Source organism: Mytilus californianus, unplaced genomic scaffold, assembly GCF_021869535.1.
Source record: "Mytilus californianus isolate M0D057914Y unplaced genomic scaffold, xbMytCali1.0.p SCAF_5, whole genome shotgun sequence".
NCBI lineage: Eukaryota > Metazoa > Mollusca > Bivalvia > Mytilida > Mytilidae > Mytilus > Mytilus californianus.
In genome coordinates this window covers 118075717-118099884 of record NW_026262701.1, presented here as the reverse complement: position 1 = coordinate 118099884, position 24168 = coordinate 118075717, and the positions used below count along the sequence as shown (strand labels likewise).

The window sequence follows — 24168 nt, the reverse complement described above, 5'->3', positions numbered from 1 at the left end:
TTCCTTAATTTAAAATACATTGCAAAAATTTTATAACAGCAAATCTTAATCAAACAAAATCTGTATTTGCTGCCAGTAGTGGCAAGTGTTGGCAGGCAAAGTTAGGGGGTGTTTAACGACCTTGACTACCCATGAGGGTCTCCCACAGTCAGTATTTGTTGATATGTTGCAGAAAAGACAATTTTTGATATTTACAGATAATTTGAGGTGATAATTAAGTAAAACAAGTATTTTGAGAAACCGTGAAGGTGGCAGACAACGCTGATCAATAATGGAGGTCTGATATTGTATCATTGATTATAGTCAATTTTTGCCAAACTTTCAGCACTCAACTGAGCTTTAGCGCTAATGTACTGTTACTAAGTCTTGAAGAATTGAAAATTAATTCTGCACATGCTTTTATTGCTGTTCAAATCTATTTGACTTATGTAATATTTGATCTCTTCTGATTCACTGTTTATTTTTAACAGGGTGTAGATTTCGAACAAAATGAATAATGAAGGTTACAAAATCTGATAGAACTTAGATTGAATTTTAAATTGTTTTATGCACTTTAAGTTAAAAACTGCTTAGGAGTTTTGAAAAGCAGTAACCAGCAGTTGAATAAATTGATAGAAAGATTTTGAAACATATAACAATTAGAAAGAGAAAGAACTTTACAGATTTTGGAAATTTGAAAAGAACCTAAATTTCAGTTTGTGTTAAGATTTTAATGCTTGGTTAATTTTAATGGATTTATACATAGGGTGTAGAAGCTTTAATAATGAAAAATCAATGGAGTTATAAAGCAGTATATATTTGCATAGTAAAATAATTCATTTACATTTCTACTACAAGAATTACTACATAGTATTTAAACTTTTTCATTTGTACTTATTTTGATTTGTCAATTTATGTTCTATTTTATCCCTGCAGTTGTACAGTGGAAAACAAAGCAAAGGTTTTTTTTAAAGCGAATAAAACAGAGACATGATGGGAAGCTGCTTCTTTTTACAAATTTTTTTTTAGAAATATATGGGATAAAATTTAATGAGAAATGTAGAATTCAATTTCATCCCACTACATCAGATAGTCCATTGTCTATTAATTGAAACAAATAATTTGTGAGATAAGGGAAGAATAAATCTAATACGCTTGGAACATATGTATTCTACAAAATCAAATTATCATTTGTTTGTCTTTCTTCTAATTTTATAAAAGTTCAATGTTTATTTAACTTTATGTGGGGTTTGTTTGTATTTTTAGCTACTTTAAACATCAGTTATTGATATGCGCATTTATTTTTGTGTTTTATTTGTCTGAATGAAAAATATATTCTATATATAGATTCTGATAGATTGTAATCTAGTCATATGAGTAATTATGATATTGAACATCAAAGAGTTTTTAAGAAACTTTTATCTAACAAGAGTACACTGGGCAGGGGGTATCAGATGTTCCTAATTTACCTCCTGTGGTCGGATGTGCATTGTTTATTAGGATTAATGTGGATCTATTGACTTTCTCTTTTTTTTTCTTGTGATTTTCATCATTTTACGGATGATTGGGAGTTTTGTCAAGGATGATCAATGGTAATAAGTGATTTTATCAGATCTGTTGGAAAACAATTAGAGATAGATAGCTTGTGAGGCATGGATCAGTGAAAATCAGTCAGTATGGGATACATACTTTTCCATATGTTTGAGTATAAGAAAACTTTTTAAATGCACATGGATATTAAAAAAGTAAATATTTAAATACTCAGAGCAGTTTTTAGAATTTATTTTCTTTATGATACCTTTTGGAGTAGATCATTTCCACAGGAGACATGGTTGTTGGATTTAAATTCTTTTGATGAAATTTCTATCGAAGGAGGGTATTCTATTTCATTTTGTTAGTGATTGGCAGTTTAAAAACTATGTATAAAGGAAAGAATATTGAGAAATTTTGATTTAAAATCTTCCTTGTATGTACATTCCAAAAAGGTGAGGATCTTTGCTCCTTTTTACGTGTAAGCATAATGGTGAAAGAGGATACCACTCAGTACCATGAGATACCTGTTATACAGGTGGAGGGGAAAAATATTGACGACCCCCAAAATGGCATTCCTATGATTAATGTTGTGACAGAGAAAAAATGTTTTGAAGTGACTCCTGTGGTAGTGGATTTAGAATTTGATGAGGAAAAACAACCTTTGAATATTAAAACGGATAAAAAAGATTCCACAGATCAAAATGGTAGGTTTTTACTTCCTTTATTCATTGACATGTATCAAAACAGTAATGCTTTTCATTTATTATATTTGCATTAGAAATTTCATGAATGATAAATCTAATATTTGAATCAATGTTTAGGAATAAAACAGCAATATTAATCTAGAATACCTAGTCTGCCAAGCAAAAATGACACTGTAAAAAAAGAAGTCAAAAATTAAAAAAAAAAAAAACACAGCTGACTAACTTTCTTGTAAAAATTGTGCATCTTAGAATATTGTATTTTTGGAATTGCAAACTGACAAGGACAATGACTGTTTCTGAAAATAGAATTATTAGCAGACTGGTAATCATAAAATACTGCATTAAGATAATTTCAGTGGTGCTATGGCAAATTATATTGCACTTGTAGCTGTAGATGAAATAAATAAAACATAGGTAATCGCAAGTTACAAATATCATCCATAATTCTCCCAATCGTTTTTTTACAATTTATATGATCATCACGATGTTATGATACAAAAAGCGTTGACATGATGGTTAAAATGACTGCATTTGGTGGGATTCATAAGACCATTGAATCCATCTAAATACCCTACTGTTAATTGTCTTTTCATCATTTTTTTGTTTTTTGCCATGGCATTATCAGTTTGTTTCTGATTTGTGAGTTTGAATACACCTTATCGCTAGCTAATCCCGCTTGACCCGAGAATTAGTCCCGCTCGAACTTTTGGCGTCATACAACAATCACTTTTCCATTGTGGCGTCAGATATTTTCTATTATGACGTCAAAATTTTACGGGAACTTGTGTGATGTCCAGTAATGGCGGACAAATAGCGATAAGGTGTATGTCACTTTGGTATCTTTCCCCTCTCTTTTAAATCATTGCTCATTAAAATTTACAAAAATTTAATCAAATTCCTTGAAGCATGAAAGATAATTAAGGGTGACTAACTTTTGGTAAGAGGCCTTTATACTTCCATTGATGCATCTTTAAATGTTCATAGGCCAAACAGTATCTGATGCTGAGCTCTGTCTTAAAACTTCACATCTATGTAAGTTAATGAAGCTTGAAATGTAGGCCAGAGTCTGTATGCTTTTAAACATGGATCTTCATAGTTATAATTGTAGGCCTGACCTAGAACCCAAGAGCTGAACTAGGACCTAATACTTATTATAACTCAATGGGAAAATATACAATGGGTCAATAAAATTGTTTTAAAAAGCATGCAGAAAGCCCAATGTCTTAAAGTGGCACCCCACATGTTGCAGCTATATATATGCTCTTGGCAAGTAAAATATTGGTGATAAGTCCCATTTGGAAATGTTTTATTGAGAAAAAGAGGACTGGTTTGTGCCTACAAGTGAACTACTTTTTTCATGAGGCTGGCATACCCACAGATATAAGATAACAAATTTGATTGTAAGCCACTTAGTACTTGAGATCCCAAGTCACTTACATAAATGAAATAAGTCACTTATGTGTCAACTGTAAGCTAAGTGTGACATGATTTTTGTTGAAGGCTAAAGATGCATTCTTAAACCAAGTAACACTATTGAGGGCCAATTAGTATCTGAGAACTAAGCTAAGAATTAAACATGATCACGTTATTTCCAATATAAAACATAATCATAGCCTGTGCGACATGAATAATGGGATATATGTAACACATGTACTATAGATAGGAACTCCAGTGTCTTGCTTTATATATAGTGTGTATGCCAACCAGTTTTTAAGTACTGGCTGCAGACATCATTAACTGACATAGATGTTTATACAGAGGGTACAATACCCTGATGCTAAAAATCCAAATGGAGAACACTGGGTTCTTTCAAGAATCCCATCTGAATCTGAAACTCTTGCCATGACTATTAAAGACTAATACCCAGTGGCAGATCTAGGTAGTTCATAAAGGGGGGTAGGGCAGAGGGGCCCACTGAAAAATAAGTTGGGCCCAAGCAGTAAAAATAAAAAAAATGCACTAAGATTCACAAACTTTTGTGGTAGGGGGGCAAGGAGTCTGCCTATGAAACTCTTAGTAAATCTTAACATCAAAACATGTGTAGCCAAAATTTAGAATTGTGATTATTATAGTATTAACAATAAGTGAATCAGGGTACCAGATTATCAAACTACGGTTCTTTTAATCTTGTTACAATTCAAATTATTCTAGCCTGGTTCTTTTAGCCTTGAGTTACAATTCAGGTTCTTTCAGTATTGAGTTTCAAAGCAGGTTCTTTTGGAACATCTAATTACCAAAATAGATGAAAGTTGTTGGAAAAATTCCCATCACATGTACAGTTGAAAGTTATACAAACTTTTGTTTTATGTCTGAGGATAAGCTTAAGGTTAATTATTTATTGATATAAAACTAAGCACTTTTATATATTTTTTAATGAAATGATTAACAGAAGATGTACAAATATTTCACACTTCAAGCTTAATAAAAGAAGTATTTTTTGAAGAAATAAAAAAGTATGTACCCCCTTCAGATTAAATCCTCTAACAAGTGTTTTGATTTGGTTTTGTTGACTACAAATCTGTCTAAAATCTCAGCCAGGGAGATATGTAATCAAATGTTATCAAACATAGATATTTATTTGATGTACTTGATTAAATGATTATAACAAGTTCATCCTGATAATTAAATGGCTAAAATGATTAACAGATTTCAAGTCCTTCTTGTTGAGTATGGTAAGGAGTGCTTCAGTTTACTTCACTCAGATGAGGAAGTCTGACAGAAATTTAAAATTGACCAAAACTAAGGTCAAAAGTTCAATTTCAAGTACCTGTTGTTCATGCATTTTCAGCAAACTAAGAATTAATGCTAACGTCACGGTACCCAAATTGCACCTATTTAGCAAAAGTAGCAGCGGAAATCTTACAAGTTTTCTTAGAGACTAAACAATTTGTATTTTTATGATTTGACATTATGCACGTCTTTCAACATAGGTTAATATATTTAAATATACACAAAACATTCACAGTATACACCAACAGATGAAGTATTCACTGGTAAAGGGAAAATGTTGAAACGTCGCCATGCGATGTCCACAAAAAGGTCATCTTTTAAAAATGAGCAAATAAAATATGTTACAAGGCTCCATTTCTTAAAAGATGAATAGTAAGCATAGATTAATCTCAAATTGTTCTGAAATATTTGAAGAAATAAAACAAATTATCTGTAATTCGATTTTTGAGGATGTGAATTTAAGCATGGATGCAATTTGGGTACTCCTCATTACAGAATCATGGATCGTTTGGAGGTCAGTTCTTACTTTGCTTACTTCTTTTAAGCTTTATATTATAGAAGTTGGAAGACCTGAATGCTTCAAATACTTTGTATATAGATGCCTTATGTTATGAAGTTTCCGTCTGTCATATATGTCCATTGTCCTTGACCTCATTTCCATGGTTCAGTGACTACTTGAAAAAAAAGTTAACATTTTTTGTAATGTTAATTTCTTTCTTATTATGAGTAATAGGATAACTGTATTTATTATATACTTAGTAGTAAATACAGATAATTTGTATTCGAAATACAATCATTGGCAAGCATGCTGTATCAGCCACCCGTGATGATATCGATATCAGCATGGTTACAAAGGCTTTAACACACCTTTAATCTGTATGATGTCCCGTCATCGATTGCAGTCAATGTTGCAAAGGCTTTATCAAACCCCTAATCTGTATGACGTCATGTCAAACCTATAATCTGTATGACGTCATTTCAAACCTCCTTATCTGTATGACGTCATGTCACATAAAAAAACATCTACTTGAGGTATATGTATATAATAAAGTGTATATGATATGGCTTTTTCAATATCACACACCGTATCAACCCTCAACCAATATAATCCCTCTAGCAGAGCTCTTGGGATTATATTGGTGTCTCAGGTTGATACGGATGTGATATTGAAAAAGCTATATGATATTCTCTATTTAGTATGTGCGTACCTTGCAAGGTCCTCATGCCCGTCAGACAGTTTTCATCTGACCTCGACCTCATTTCATGGATCAGTGAACAAGGTTAAGTTTTCGTGGTCAAGTCCATATATTAGATACTATAAGCAATAGGTCTACTATATTTGGTGTATGGAATGATTGTAAGGTGTACATGTCCAACAGGCAGGTGTCATCTGACCTTGACCTCATTTTTATGGTTCCGTGGTCAAAGTTAAGTTTATGTGTTTTGGTCTTTTTTTTCTAATACTATATGCAATAGGTCAACTATATTTGGCGTATGGAAATATTTTATGATGTACATGTCAGTCTCACAGGTTTTATTTGACCTTGACCTCATTTTCACTGTTCATTGCTCAGTGTTAAGTTTTTTATGTTTTGGTCTGTTTTTCTTAAACTATAAGCAATAGGTCAACTATTTGTGTTGTATGGAATGATTGTAAGGTGTATATGTCTGTCTGGCAGGTATCATCTGACCTTGACCTCATTTTCATGGTTCATTGGTCAATGTTAAGTTTTCCTGGTTAAGTCTGTTTCTTAGAAACTATAAGCAATAGGTCAACTATATATGGTGTATTGAATGATTGTACATTGTACATGTATTTGAGTTAGATGATGGCTATAATTTTATGCATTACTACTAGTATATAAATCCCATATAGAAGAATTCGTTTTTTCAAGTGGCACCAATCTTGGATGTTGGGACAGGAAGTCAAAGTCTACAACAATTACCTCTTTAGCCAACATATTTATATTTTTCATTCTATTATGGTTGGGTTGTCATCGCACTGACATTTACCCCACATATAAAGATAAAAAGATGTGGTATGATTGCCAATTATACAACTCTCCACAAGAGACCAAATGACAGAAGTTTACAAATATAGGTCACAGAAAGGCCTTCAACAATGAGCAAAACCCATACTGCATAGTCAGCTTTAAGTCTTAGGCCCTGAAATGACAAATGTAAAAGAATTCAAATGAGAAAACTAACGGCCTGATTTATGTACAATGAATAAAAAACAAATATGATATACAGCAAAAAACAGCAACCACTAAATTACAAGCTTCTGACTTGGGACAGACACAAACAGAATGTGATAGGGTTAAACTAGTTTGCCCGTTGCTACTATATGCAATAGGTCAACTATATTTGGCGTATGGAAATATTTTATGATGTACATGTCAGTCTCACAGGTTTTATTTGACCTTGACCTCATTTTCACTGTTCATTGCTCAGTGTTAAGTTTTTTGTGTTTTGGTCTGTTTTTCTTAAACTATAAGCAAGAGGTCAACTATTTGTGTTGTATGGAATGATTGTAAGGTGTGTATGTCTGTCTGGCAGGTATCATCTGACCTTGACCTCATTTTCATGGTTCATTGGTCAATATTAAGGTTTCCTGGTTAAGTCTGTTTCTTAGAAACTATAAGCAATAGGTCAACTATATGTGGTGTATTGAATGATTGTACAGTGTACATGTATTTCCCTGTTTGGTTTATCTGACCTTGACCTCATTTTCTTGGGTAATGTTAAGTTTGTGTGATACTTGTAGTAAAGCTTTATATTTAGGAATATCAACATAAATTCAATGGTCAGTAAAGAGACATTTCAGCGTGTGCACTCTTTTTTCACCTATCAATATTGTAACATCAGATATATATTTTATCTTAACTGATAAATGCTTTTAAAATAGATTTAAAAGTATTTGTTTATTTTATAGGAAAATTTGTACATTTCTGCTAAAATTAACTGTCAAATAAGAAAGAATTAGCCAATCAGAGCAATTATTGTTTGCTGAAGATACAAATTTTGTTGATTTCATACACATTCTGGATGAGAGCATGTCGTTTGAATATCTTGCTTTGTACTAGACTAACAGACTTATAAGATTTTTTTTTAAAAATATCTAAGCTGACAAAGTAACATACAGCTGGAAGATAATGCCACCCAACCTAGACACATACTTTCAATTTGAATAGGGTTTGATTTGATCTACCTGTGACCTCCTGCTCTAATAGTTAACTGGATTTACGAAGGAAAAATCAGTTATTGATTTGGGGATGTACGGCAGGCGAGTGGCTGCCAAACTGTGTCCGTTCACTAACATGAAAACGCTTTTAGGAAATCTTTTCAAATTTAGATATGTTGTTACCTGTGACTAAATGAAGGTCAAGTTCAGTTTTCATGATTTTAGCTGTTCTCGTTGTTGAGTTGTAGACTTTTCAGTAGCAAAAGTGATACCTATTATATGATTTATTTATTTTGAGTTATTTCCCTTTGAACAGAAATGGTGTAATTAATAAGTATATGGATAGATAGTCTATCAATGATTGTATCTGTTTTATTCATGCACTAATTTCCACCTTTTATCAAGATAACAAACATGTGGTAATTATCAACTACCTAACAAAATTATAATTGGAGTGACAGATATATTTGAAAATTTTGTGTTTCCTAGGTGTTTTTGATGATAAGCTCTGTAGGACGGTGTAAATATAGTATGAAATTTACTGCTCATTATTATATATTTTGAAATTAATTACAGATAAGTTTTATAGATTAATATTAATTATTTTATAGATTAATATTAATTATTTTATAGATTAATATTAATTATTATTATAGTATTAATGATAAATGATATTTTGGAAATTTTATATATATATATATATTTATGGAGCAAACTCCTTTAAAAACTAAAACTTATATTGTTTATTAATAAACATGTATTTAGATTTTTGATTTGAGCCCAGTTTTTAAGTTGGTCCTAAATCGGGGGTCCAAAATTAAACTCTTTGATTTCAACAAAATTTGAATATATGGGGTTCTTTGAAATGCTGAATCTAAACTTTACCTTGATCCTGTTTGGGGGTCCAGATTTGCAAATATCATTTTCATGTAGGAAAATACAGTTTGCTGTCACTCTGATTTGACAGCCTCTTGTTTTAAGTATGTAACATTTCTTTCATAAGACTTGTTGATTAATTGGTGCACACTTAAGACAAGGTGTCATTATGTGTTGGAACAGGACTACTAGACGGGTTAGGACTCGGATTTAGGATGAGGTTAACAGTTATTAACAGGCATGACAGGGTGAGAATTGAGTTAGATGATGGCTATAATTTTATGTATTACTACTAGTATATAAATCCCATTTAGAAGAATTCGTTTTTTCAAGTGGCACCAATCTTGGATGTTGGGACAGGAAGTCAAAGTCTACAACAATTACCTCTTTAGCCAACATATTTATATTTTTCATTCTATTATGGTTGGGTTGTCGTTGCACTGACATTTACCCGACATTTAAAGATAAAAAGATGTGGTATGATTGCCAATTATACAACTCTCCACAAGAGACCAAATGACAGAAGTTTACAACTATAGGTCACAGAAAGGCCTTCAACAATGAGCAAAACCCATACTGCATAGTCAGCTTTAAGTCTTAGGCCCTGAAATGACAAATGTAAAAGAATTCAAATGAGAAAACTAACGGCCTGATTTATGTACAATGAATAAAAAACAAATATGATATACAGCAAAAAACGGCAACCACTAAATTACAAGCTTCTGACTTGGGACAGACACACACAGAATGTGATAGGGTTAAACTAGTTTGCCCGTTGCCAAACCCTCAATGTCCCTCCATGTCCTTTTATTAATAGTTAATGATACAACAGAATAAATATTGTTGTGTTTACAGTAAAAATTTGTTTGAATTAAAGTCCCCCATTCTTGACTAGCGTTATTGAATGAAAAATTATTATTGTAAATAGACTGAGAAATGAAACAGTCTCATTTCTGATGTCCTAATGTGTCCATATTAGAGGAAATCAGCTGATTTTGTGATCAATGATATTGCTTGGAAACAAAACCAAAAGTAGAGAGACATGTTTATTATAGATATCAAGTAATGAAATTGTGCTTTCAGATAAAACAATTACTGTTTAGGATAGTTGATATTAGTTTATTAACACTGGAGTGCTTTATATATTATAGCAAAATGGTCTTTGATTTCTGATTGACAGATTCCTCAAAAGGTTTATATTTAATTAGCATCAAATGTGCAGTGGTTTCATCAAGATATCTATTGATATTTGAAAAGGATGAAAAATAGGATGCCATACTTACTTAGGCTATATATTAATATGATTTATGTATTCATTTATAACTTATATCATGGGTCATTTAATTTGAGTTTTTTGGAAGTATGGCCTGATAAAACAAAATCTAAGGGTATAGAACCACTAATTCAGGCCCGGTCAGAAAGAACATACAAGAAAGTAGTACATATTTTAAACAAAATAGTTCCTACGCATAGCTGTATCTTTGTCAATAGTGGGAATATTTGGATAGTTTTAGTATCAAATGAAAGCTTGGGGACTTGGGATCACTGTAGAACTCTTGTTGAAAGTTTTATTTGAATAATAAAGAAGTATATGAAATTTTAATAGGAGGGCTCATTTGGCCTGTTGTTCAGATCAGAAGTTCCTGTTTTTGTTCTATCAAACTTCCGGGAACCAGTACGCTCTAATATGCAATTTAAGGTATGTTGATTTTTTCAGCACAAGTCAGCATAAGGTACAGTTTTGACATGAAATAACTGCCACTTTATTTGAACTTAAGACAAAGTAGCCATTTATGCTTAAAATTGAAGAATTTAACATAGAAAGCAATGGGGCTATGAATTAGTGGTTTTATACCTATTACTGACAGGCATGTGAAATTCTATTTTTAGAAATCATACCCTTTACAGTGAAAATTGGTCACATTTGTTGTCAGAAATCATGTTACATTATTTTTTTTATGTAACAATTATGTTAGTGTCAAATTACAGCCCTCAAATTGCTACAATAAGGTAGTTTAGCCTTTTTTGGTCATTTAGCATGCACACAGTAAAGATTTTACCTGAAATTTAAATTTTTGGATTATCTAACACTGAAACCAATGAAACTTGTATATTATGACTAGTTTATAGTATAAATATTGTTTTTGGTCAAATTATCTAGTGAGTGTTCAAGTTTTATTGTGTTTCTTGGTGAATTATTTATTTCAAGGAAAATTGGTGTATACTTATATAGGAATTCCAAAATCTCTCTTGAAATGCATTTTATAACCATTTTAGCAAGTTGTCTAGCTTGGAGATACATAAATTGCTCTTGTTGATCCATGTTTATACATACAAGTATGTTTTTTTTCCAAATCACTCTCCTTTTCCAACATGTAGAAAAAAGGGGGGACAAAATTATCAATTATATTTTATGTTTGGACCACTGTATTTATATTCAAGGAAGAATCTCAGATAAAAATAAGACATATAGGTAAGAACACTGTTATTTGAGTAGATATTAACAGATCAGAACTGGTAAAAATTGAAAAAGTGTCATATCTGTCACTATTGGTATCCATATGTAGTTTTCTTTGTTTAACGCATATGTTACTACCAGTCCAATTTGAGCTTGAATTCAGTGATATAGTGTTTTGACAAAAGCTTTATGTGTTTTTCTATGCCAGAAATAGATCATAGAAGGAAATTAAGTCAAGCAGAAGTCAATATAACAAGTTTGGTGCTGTTATAGGTATAGAACCACTAATTCAGGCCCGGTCAGAAAGAACATACAAGAAAGTAGTACATATTTTAAACAAAATAGTTCCTACGCATAGCTGTATCTTTGTCAATAGTGGGAATATTTGGATAGTTTTAGTATCAAATGAAAGCTTGGGGACTTGGGATCACTGTAGAACTCTTGTTGAAAGTTTTATTTGAATAATAAAGAAGTATATGAAATTTTAATAGGAGGGCTCATTTGGCCTGTTGTTCAGATCAGAAGTTCCTGTTTTTGTTCTATCAAACTTCCGGGAACCAGTACGCTCTAATATGCAATTTAAGGTATGTTGATTTTTTCAGCACAAGTCAGCATAAGGTACAGTTTTGACATGAAATAACTGCCACTTTATTTGAACTTAAGACAAAGTAGCCATTTATGCTTAAAATTGAAGAATTTAACATAGAAAGCAATGGGGCTATGAATTAGTGGTTTTATACCTTCTAGACCATATGTTATACGTTAAGACACAAGAATAGAATATATGATAGTGTGTTTTTGTTGTTGGTCAACTGCAGGACAAGTGTTTGTGTTAACAAAAGTTTGACAGGAACCCGATCACATGTATTATGCATTCTTGTAAAAATATAGACGTCATGATTACAGGTGATTGTTCTTTGATGTCATATTATTAGTAGAATAGCATAATTTTGCCACTCGGTCAATTACTTAAGCAACAAAGAAATAAAAGATACATGTACTATTTATATTGATGGAAAAAATTACCTTTAATTACCCCAATGCAGGAGATTTCTTTGTCAAATATTAAATCAGAATGTGAAGTCACTTTTAGACTTAAAACCATAACATCGCTGACAAATTGATTTTCAGGCTTATTTGTTTTGTTATGTGAATTAGTTTTAGAACATTCTATTTTCCACAGAAACTTAATAATTAATTTTGGTTGTTTTAGAGATGTTGTCAGCACACCGTAGGGACATAGAAACTTTCATTGAGTTACTTTAGTGCTGCCATATTAAATCATTTTTTGGAATTGCTTTCGTACTAAAAGGGGGCAAAGAAATTAGATAACAAATTTTCAGGATGAAAAATTGCAAATTTTAAACAAGTGTTGAAATACATTATAGATCTTAGCCAACAGAGTATTAGATATAGTCTGTTTTCACAATTTTTGTATTAAGATAAATGAAAGGCAAGAGGCAATATGAAATTATATATTGTTAAATTTTAGTAATAAATATGAATTATGGTTTTGAAAAAAATTCGTTTTTTTTATGAAATATCAGTGCAATTTACTGCATAAACAAACAGCGATGCTTAGAGAAATTAGATAAAGTATCTCAAAAATAATAAATATGCCATAACTGCAAAAATAGAGTATACACCTCAAGCACAGGGAAACTGTCTAAACAACATGAGAAACCAACTGTCAGTGAGTTGTGGATTCATTTATTTTCATGGGAATCAATTTTCATGGATTGATGAAAAATTGTGTTTTGGTGGATAATTGATAATGTGGTTTTGCCAAAGTCTGCATACAAGCATATAGAAAATCTACTTTTGTCGAGCATATACATCTGTGGTTTGGATATAATGATATAACCAACAAAAGTTGGTCCCTAATGAATACTAATGAATCCAGTCATAGAAAGATAAGGGATATGGTGTTAATTGCTATACATGATACACAATCTCTTTACGCATTTGTCCTATACATGATACACAATCTCCTTACACATTTGTCCTATACATGATACACAATCTCTTTACGCATTTGTCCTATACATGATACACAATCTCCTTACACATTTGTCCTATACATGATACACAATCTCCTTACACATTTGTCCTATACATGATACACAATCTCCTTACACATTTGTCCTATACATGATACACAATCTCCTTACACATTTGTCCTATACATGATACACAATCTCCTTACACATTTGTCCTATACATGATACACAATCTCCTTACACATTTGTCCTATACATGATACACAATCTCTTTACACATTTGTCCTATACATGATACACAATCTCCTTACACATTTGTCCTATACATGATACACAATCTCTTTACACATTTGTCCTATACATGATACACAATCTCCTTACACATTTGTCCTATACATGATACACAATCTCCTTACACATTTGTCCTATACATGATACACAATCTCTTTACACATTTGTCCTATACATGATACACAATCTCCTTACACATTTGTCCTATACATGATACACAATCTCTTTACACATTTGTCCTATACATGATACACAATCTCTTTACACATTTGTCCTATACATGATACACAATCTCTTTACACATTTGTCCTATACATGATACACAATCTTCTTACACATTTGTCCTATACATGATACACAATCTCCTTACACATTTGTCCTATACATGATACACAATCTCTTTACGCATTTGTCCTATACATGATACACAATCTCCTTACACATTTGTCCTATACATGATACACAATCTCTTTACACATTTGACACAGCTCTAGGAAAACTCTTTTATTTAATTTTAGGTGTACTGTCCTTATTATTCTTGACAATCTTTAAAGAGTAAAAAGTATTGTTTTTTTTCCAAGTTATTTTAATAAATCACATATGAATATTTGTGGAAACTTGTTTTGCCATTTGAATTTCCGTATTTGCATGTATGTCATTTTTTGCAAATTCTAAAAAGAGTATGCTATGTATTTGTTCATTCAATATACATGTAACCCAATTTGCTCTCTCCGTCAAGTCTTGTTAGTGCTCTCACATGTACAATTATTGCCAGATTTTTGTATAACTTATAACATAGGTTTATATCAGCAATGTCTTGAATGAGTTAGAAAATCAGTGCCAAACAATTATTTTTAAAAGAGTTATGCCCTTTTGAAATATTAATTATATGGAAAATTGCATGGTTAGCAGTCTCATGTGAACAATTCTTGCCAGATTTTTAGAGTTTTATGAAAGTTAGACTTGGCCTTGTGGTCATAAAAATTTCAATTTTGAATATCGTACTCAGATTCTTAATTCAACCAATCAGAATAACGATACTGAATTTGGTGTTTCGAGCACAATTTTTGAACCCTGAGTACTGTTTAAAGTTTTTCTAACTGAAAGGCCATGACTTCCACAGCAAATTCAATTTACTTAAACTTTGATTCACGGCAATGTGATATACATCTTAGAAAAATAAGTCATTCGATATAAAATGATGAAGAATTTTTTGTTTGTTTGCATTTTATTGTTTGCTATATACCAGCAGGAAGCAAAGTATTTAGACATTTTTTTTTTAATTTTCAAACTCTTTTTAATATGAAAAATCATCATAATTATGTAGCTACCTGCAACTTCAGAGGTACAAGAATTTGTCGAGGGAAAGCATCAGGTATTATTATATAATCAATTTTAATATTTGATAAGCTGAAATTGCATAGAGAATCTAAACATAAGAATAAACAGTGTTTTATATTAAAAAGAGCTTTTAGAAATCATAGAAAATTACCCAGCTGGAAATGTTTGCAGAGAAAAAACTATAATTAATTAAGCATTATGAAATCAGTACTAGATTTTCTGTTTTATTTATCATTCAATCTGACAAAACATTATCTTCTTTCTCTACATACAAAAATCATCATTTGGAAATCGCCCAAAATTGAATGTACATTATATTAATGAGAAAACAAATAGAAGCAATATTCTTATTGTATTACAAAAAAAAAAGGAAATAAAATTAATTGATTAAATACAAAGAGATAGCATTTCAGTTCAATGATTCATTTCAGAATTAAGCAGATTTTATCAAAATTTAGGGCATTTTTATCAACTTTATTTCATTTATTCAAAATTAATAAAGCACCAAACATTTGTTGAATCAAAAGTACATTATCTACAGGTCCGAGTACACAGTTATCGTCCTTTGATTTTCGTTGTCCACGAATAAAGTCCCTACTGTGGACAGTGTGTTGCTTGCCAATTTTTTTAGTACCCCTTCCAAATGTATTCCTTCATGTTTTATGCCTCAAATAGCAAGTAGGGGGATGAAATTACACTGTAAAATAATTTGGGTCATGAATTGTAAAGTAAAGTAGTGATTTGGTCCAGCTGAAAAAGGTTAAAAAATTAGCACTTCGGAAGCTGTCAAAAGATTTCAAGACCCCCTTAACATAGAATTGTCCATATTTTGAGTTAGAGCCGATGAAGTTTTCTATAATTTTGATATAATTTGTCCCAAAAGTAGTACAACACACTGTAAAAATATTATTGAGAAAGCGCAGGTGGGATTTTTTTTATTTTCATTTATTGTCTAAAAGAAATGCACTACGAAATAACTGTGTAATCGGACCTAAGAGGCGAAATCAGTAAATATAGAATCTGTACTTTGGCAACTTCCCTGAATGATTTAATGGTGTCAATTTGTCAGATAGCATGAAACTAAAGGATTTAAACTTTTATTTGATAGAAATTCTGCAAAAATTTCCCATTTTGGCATTATATGGTCAAAATAAGCATTTCAAAGCTTTTTCAATTTTGATGCATAAGTGGCATTCTGACTTTCTATGTGACAGGTTTTCCTGTGTCAATATTTGTGTTTCTATGCTTTAACCCAGTTGTATTACTCATTTGTGAACTCTGAATCTACAGAAAATAAGATTATCAGACAATATGTGCAAAATGTGTTGTATAAATGACCCTCGTGTAACGGCCTGTTTGGATCAAGTTAAATGTGAGGACCTAGGTACATAAAAGATGAAGTCCATAATAAAGATTTCACTAAATTTGTATTAAAAGCACTTCACAATGTCTTTTGTACCTGTTTCATTTCACATAGTATCTTTCTTTTCTTATGTTAAATAGCAAGTGGTTCAAATATAAGCCTGCTGAGGCTAAAATTGCATGCAAGTTTTTCACTAAAAAGTGAAAAATCTTTGTATCAGACCATACTGTCTGCAAAAAAAGTTGAATGCAAGAGTCCTTTTATGCTCAGATTTATTGTATCATGTAACCTGAGTATAGAAATTATAAAAAAGACACAAATTTTTATTTCCTATAGCTTCAGTATGCATTTTTAAATGTAAATATGTGCTACGGCCTAAATTGACCCTAAATTATTTTCAGTCTTACTTGGCTTAAGACCCTTTTATACTAATATGGTATGCTATTTGTAATTTTTCTTTCCATTTAAAGTACATTTAATACATATGTAAGGATTATTTATAACCAAAAAACTCCACAAATTTAAAATTGCTGGAAAATAATACATCTTCATGTAAGGCCCCCCTTCATTGGAAAACCTCCATTTTTTGGCACAGGCTCATATAAATTTGACTTTTAAATAATTGTGATAAGTCTGATAAATCAAATGAGTATTCTATTAATTGCTTTAAATACATAATATGTCATATATTAAGGCCTTTAAAATGTAATTTTTTGCAATATTTTAATTTTTAAAGCCCCAAATGTTGATAGTTGAAATTTTTCAATTTAAATGTCAAAATTTAACACGCGAAGTTGAATATAGAATTTATCATATTGTCTATGATATATATCCTATTGCCATGAAGCTTTGTCAGCAGTCTCATAATTTATTAAGCTTTAGTCATACCAAGTTTTATTAAGATTGGTCAAATTTTTCTATCCTATTAGGTCCGAGTACACAGTTATCGTCCTTTGATTTTCGTTGTCCACGAATAAAGTCCCTAGTGTGGACAGTGTGTTGCTTGCCAATTTTTTTAGTACCCCTTCCAAATGTATTCCTTCATGTTTTATGCCTCAAATAGCAAGTAGGGGGATGAAATTACACTGTAAAAAAATTTGGGTCATGAATTGTAAAGTAAAGTAGTGGTTTGGTCCAGCTGAAAAAGGTTAAAAATTAGCACTTCGGAAGCTGTCAAAAGATTTCAAGACCCCCTTAACATAGAATTGTCCATATTTTGAGTTAGAGCCGATGAAGTTTTCTATAATTTTGATATAATTTGTCCCAAAAGTAGTACAACACACTGTAAAAATATTATTGAGAAAGCGCAGGTGGGATTTTTTTTATTTTCATTTATTGTCTAAAAGAAATGCACTACGAAATAACTGTGTACTCGGACCTACAATATGAAACTAAACTAAAATGATTTTTGACCTTATCAATAAATAAATAAAAAAGTTACCTACATCAACAGTTCTATTCTTCTAATTGAATTTTGGTTATAGAAGATTGTATTGATGACTGGAGACCATAATAAAGAATAAGCAGGCCTCCATGGCTAAGTGGTCTAGGTAGTACATCTATATTAATCACTGAGCCTGTCAACTTAGAGGTTGTGAGTTCAACCCAGCTCATGGTGAGGTGTGTTTGACTCGGTTCTTAATTGACCAGGCCCGGCTAGGATTGCCAGTTTTCCTACCGAAGGTTGGTAGTTCTCAAGAAAAACTATGGTTTCCTCCGCCAAAAATAGCTGCCATGATATAGCCAAGGTCGCTGAAAGTGGTGTAAAACACCAACAAACATACAATTATGGAGAAAAAATAAGACACTTCATGAAAGTGTGACATAAGTTGATGTACTTGCACATCAAACAAGGGAAAGAAAGGTTATGCAGGTTTAAATGTATATGAGGTCAAATCCCATGAAAGATATGACCATTTTAGTATTTTCTTTTGGGAAGAAATAATTCTTCAGAAATTATTTAGTATGATTCAAATTGAGAAAGGAAATTGAATGTATTTTCTTGACTTCATCTGACTTCTAGCACGTAAGAAATTGTCATTTAGTATTTTTCTTTGGAAGCGATAAATCTTTCGGAGATTCATAAGTATGATTCAGTAATTAACCGAGAAAGAATACTGAACGTAAAGGTCGGTATTTTATGGACCCAGAGCTAAGGAAACTATATTGCTGTTTTAGGGAATATTCCACCAATCTAGAAAACTACTATCTGTATTTGATAACCAGAATCTATTTAACAATTAAAAAGTTAAAAGTTTTATAACATTTTCACCCAAAAATACTCTTGACAAATGAGATTTCAATTATATTTAGCTATGATTCATTAACATTTCATTACATTGTTGACTTTGATTAAGACATTGATATGTAAACTATCCTTGAAATCGATGAAGAAAGTGATATCCTAATAAGATCTTAGAACACTGGTATGTTAAATATTTAATGTCAGAAGTACAACTTTACTTTGCAATGTACTCAGTACCTCATTTATTTGAAGATTATTTTTTCTTTAATACTTACTAGAATGAATATTTTCATTATTTCAAAGGTTAACCAATTTTATGAGATAGCTCATTCAGCTCTTAGTTCTTTTTTTACACCTGCAGTAGGCGATGGGGGCATGAAGTGTTACCCTTGCCCTTCCGTCTTTCCTTCCGTCCGTGCCATTTTCGTTGCAAAGCGTGTGAGGGGGCATTTATGTCACCAGACACATTGTTCTTTTATTTTTGGTTTTTATGCCCCCACTGTGTTGGGGGGGGGGGGGGGGAGATAAAGTTTTACTCTTGGCCGTCTATACGTCTATCTGTCCGTACCTATATATGTACGTCCCAAAATTAGTTTCTGTTCTCTAACTTTAGTTTGTATCAGCCAAATGTTATGAAACTTATACACAATGCTAAACAATTAAGAGTCTACTTCAGTTGATTCAATTAGTTTATGTGATAGATTTGAACTGATTTGAACATGAAAGATGCCCAGTTTCGAGTTTTAATATGAAAAATCTTTCAAATATGCCATAAAACGTCACTTTTCAGATGGTTCTTGTCCAAAATGTAAGTGGCCGCATTTGTGTTCAGTCTCAACCTTTATATATGTTATGTATTATCATCAAATACAGCATATATTTAAATATTAAGACTGAACACAAGTGTGGCCACTTTAATTTTAGACAAAAACCGTCTAAAAATTAGCACAAATGCTAAAATTGTGAAGATTTTGGTAATTTTACATAGATTAATGATGCTTGTACCTGATGCATGTGCATTGCATTGTCAAAACACAGCCCATATTTATGTAACAATAGTATTCTACTTTCCAATAAACAACTATAAATTTTCATTTTAAACTAATTTGTAAAAATGCTATATTTTAGGGCAAAAAAGGGGTCTTACTGGGCCTACTCCATTGCCATTTCCACAATCTAACTTTAGTTTGCCTGTACCAAATTTTATGAAACTTAAACACAATACTTACTACCACCAAGTACAGACCAAGTTGGAATTAAGGTTGTGTCACTTTCAACATTTTCAAGGTATGTCCCTTTATAAATGGAACATTAATGCGTTTGCGGTATATTTACAAGTGGGGGCATTAGTGTCTTTATCGACACATTCTTCTTTTATTTTTCTATGTTTCTCTGGGTATGCGACTCAATCTGTTTGTCTGCTGTTTCTTTCATCTTTACATGGGAGGAATATAGTAATGGTCAGTGTGGATTTATCCTTTAATTGTCTCACTTGTGACTATAGTCCCAAAAGGGAGACTACGGCCAGGTGTTTCATTTCAGGTGGCGGCATCATGCAACAAAGTTTGTGATAAGGTTATGCTGGTGAAAATATCTCTGTGGTATAAAAAATGTAACCTCTTTCATGTCTTACCACCAATATGAGTTATATTTGGTGTGTCTTACCACCAATACGGGTTATATTTGGTGTGTCTTACCACCAATACGGGTTATATTTGGTGTCTCTTACCATCAATACTGGTTATATTTGGTGTGTCTTACCACCAATATGGGTTATATTTGGAGTGTCTTACCATCAATACTGGTTATATTTGGTGTGTCCTACCACCAATACTGGTTATATTTGGTATCTTACCATCAATACTGGTTATATTTGGTGTGTCTTACCACCAATACGGGTTATATTTGGTGTGTCTTATCACCAATACGGGTTATATTTGGTGTGTCTTACCATCAATACTGGTTATATTTGGTGTGTCTTACCACCAATACTGGTTATATTTGGTATGTCTTACCTTTGGTGTGTCTTACCACCAATACAAGTTATATTTGGTGTGTCTTACCACCAATACTGGTTTTATTTGGTGTGTCTTACCATCAATACTGGTTATATTTGGTGTGTCTTACCATCAGTACTGGTTATATTTGGTATGTCTTACCTTTGGTGTTTTACCACCAATACTGGTTATATTTGGTGTGTCTTATATTTTTACCACCAATACTGGTTATATTTGGTGTGTCTTACCACCAATACTGGTTATATTTGGTGTGTCTTACCACCAATACTGGTTATATTTGGTGTGTCTTACCATCAATACTGGTTATATTTGGTGTGTCTTACCATCAATACTGGTTATATTTTTTGTCGAATGAACATGTGTCAGTTTTATGATCATTTTATTGTACTTCTTTGATTAAATGATTCTTGAGGGGAGTTATGTCCCTTGATGAGACTTTTTTATGCCTATATATTGATTTTCTTTGGATGCAACTTCTTAGGATTTGACAAAATTTCTTCTCACCAATAATAGGATGATTGCTTGTCATGATATCTAATATGTCTGGGACTCGGGGTTTAGTAATATGTCTGGGACTCAGGGTTTAGTAATATGTCTGGGACTCGGGGTTTAGTAATATGTCTGGGACTCGGGGTTTAGTAATATGTCTGGGACTCGGGGTTTAGTAATATGCTTTCTTGCAGAATGTTTATTTGTTACCAAGTTCTAAATCCTACTCAACATCTGTATATAGTACTGGGCAGGGTATATTCATAATGGGTCAACATGTTATTGTCCTGAATAACAATTTTCAGCTGGACATTAAGCAGCCATCAATAGGTCATTATTGGTCATTTTGATTTATTTATCTTGATTAATGGTAGCTATCTTAACAGAATTTCTAAGAGGTCAAGGGACTGATGCATGGGGGATTTGTGTTGGCATAGATAATCATGTAAAGATGACATTTAAACAATATTTCCTATATTTGATTATCATCTGTCATTTTAAAAGTACAGTTGTATAATGATCTTTAGTTCATGGTCTGTTGACAGTAACATTGAATTTATTGTCATTTTCCAGGAGTTATGACCAGTTTCAATTGACTATTATATATAAGTCCTCGAAAATACAAATCTTTTCCAAAATGTGATTTATCACATATGAATACAAATGTTATTTGTAAAAACTTCTTACAGAGCCAGATTTTATTATGCTACCTTACATCATAAAGTTTAATGTTGAATGTCTTTTGGTTTTATTTCGTTTTTTTTTGCCATGGCATTTTGGGTTTTCTTAGTGTCAGACTTATGATGTGGTATGTTCATTCTTTTTTTTTCAATGTCCTTCTGGGACCCGTTATTCTTGAATCCATTAGCAGATTGATCTTTGCATTCATACTAGTGGAGAAGCTGCATTGATATTGAAGTGTTTGGTTTAATATTGGACTAAAAAAATACAAACCATGCTATAACTCTTCTTTGCTGTATGATTTTTTTGAGAGCCAAAACAGAATTTGCTGTAAAGGTAGATTTGAGTGTGTTTACGGGTTAGTTACAGTTTATGGCACTGTTTGCTAGTAATGGCTCTTTAAGATCAATACAATTCTCTTTAATTAGGGTAACAAATCTCTTCAATTGTTCCCTGTATAAGACAGTTTCCTTCAGTTCCATGTCATAAATCCTTAAAACTATCTTGGTAGATGAAACATGTACATGAACTTCTATGATTAGATAGAGCTATCAATATGTATGTTTTTAGTAACCTTAATTTTCTTGTTTTCCCGAAATGTTTGATAATTTTAACAAGATACATCATAGAATCGTTACATTTACTTTTCATTGTCAGAACAGAAACCAAAATGATGAATCAAGTGTGATTATGATATCGATAAAACTCCTCAGAAAATATTACAACAACAACCTAATCAAGTTTGGGATTGATGCGAACTTCACCAATATTTATCCCAAGTGGTACTGCAGTGCAGATAAGAAAACAGCAAAAATAATGAACATTTTTATTTACATGTTTTGTCAAAGAATATTATATCTGTGATGAAAAGCAGGCATGATGTAACAGAAGCATAAATAAATGTTCAGTAACGTTGTTTGTTAGCTTGCTCACTGCTGTGATGTCATTCAATCTTGGTTTTGGTTGTTTTACTTGTTTATTTGTATAATTTGCAGAAAATTCCATGGTCCATGTTTTCAAATTATGCTTTTTGAAACAATGTTTTTAGTCAATTGTTGAAGGACAGAGTTGGTGAAGTGATGTAGAATGCCTATTTGTAATAGTTAAACCTCCATAGATAGATTCCTGCAAAACAGAACCCTTAGTCAACTCATTTCCCATAGGACTTCCTGAATACCTGCCTAATCAGTACAAAATTTATGTCCCATAGGACTTCTGTTTAGACATATTATTGTATATGTTTTGTTTATTTTTTAGGAGAAGATGGTAACAGAAATCGGGATAATGAACCACTGGCAAGTCATGATGAACTGGAAGGTCCTTATGAGCATCAGATGGCTTTATATGAGGTACATTTATTACTTGTACATGTTTTGTACTGGAGACGAGCAGTTTTATGAGATTGATTTCTCCATTTCTACATATATTTTTGAAAGACAAGAATTTCACCATGTCCCTTTACTTTAAATTCAGAAATGTTTGCATGCATATATTCTTGCAAATATTGAACAATGGAAAAAGTGTGAGATTAATTATTGCTTTATCAGAAAATGCTGAATTCATATAATACTTCTCAAGTTTAAAATGCTAGTTTTTATCAGTCACATTTTTTGCAATAAAATCATTGCAAACTTTCTGAATTAACAGTATTTTAAACCAATATATAAAGCAACATTGATAACTTACTTTTATTCCCTTGTAACCTTGTGACCTTCCAAATTAGACTTATGACTGGGTTTGTACTAACATGAGCAACACGACAGGTGCCACATGTGGAGCAGGATCTGCTTACCCTTCCGGAGCACCTAAGATCTTCCCCAAGTTTAAATGGGGTTTGTGTTGCTCAGTCTTTGGTTTTTCTATGTTGTGTTTTGTGTACTGTTGCTTGTCTGTTTGTCTTTTTCTTTTTTAGCCATGGAGTTGTCAGTTTATTTTTCGACTTATGAGTTTGAATGTCCCTTTGGTATCCTTCCCCTCTTTTTTTGTAAACTTTGGGTAGTGTAGAATAGCCTTAGCATGTATGGCTATGTATAACCATCAATGTTATAAAGGTTACTTTATTAAAAGGGTTCTGTAAGCAAAATTATCTCCTTTGGTTCTGTAAGCAAATTTATTTCCTTCTTTTGTTCTGTAAGCAGAATTATTTTCTTTTTGAGATCTGTAAGCAAAATTATCTCCTTGGGTTCTGTAAGCAAAATTATCTCCTCTTGGGTTTCTGTAAGCAAATTTATTTCCTTCTTGGGTTCTGTAATCATAATTATCTCCTTCTTGGGTGA

The 24168-nt window shown here is 31.9% G+C and overlaps 1 protein-coding gene across 3 annotated transcripts in view; it reads left to right on the top strand.

Annotated features, from left to right (window-relative positions):
• Nucleotides 1-24168, top strand: part of LOC127700824 (solute carrier family 12 member 4-like) — an 81614-nt gene that overhangs the window by 13863 nt on the left and 43583 nt on the right. The window contains exons 1-2 of one of the 3 annotated variants that reach the window (XM_052204506.1): nucleotides 1315-2216; nucleotides 23150-23241. In XM_052204506.1, coding sequence (XP_052060466.1) covers nucleotides 2000-2216; nucleotides 23150-23241 — 309 coding nt within the window. In that variant the 5' untranslated portion in view covers nucleotides 1315-1999. Of the gene's footprint in view, nucleotides 1-1314; nucleotides 2217-23149; nucleotides 23242-24168 lie in introns of those variants that run through there. The other 2 variants (XM_052204507.1, XM_052204508.1) reach the window with 2 other exon arrangements.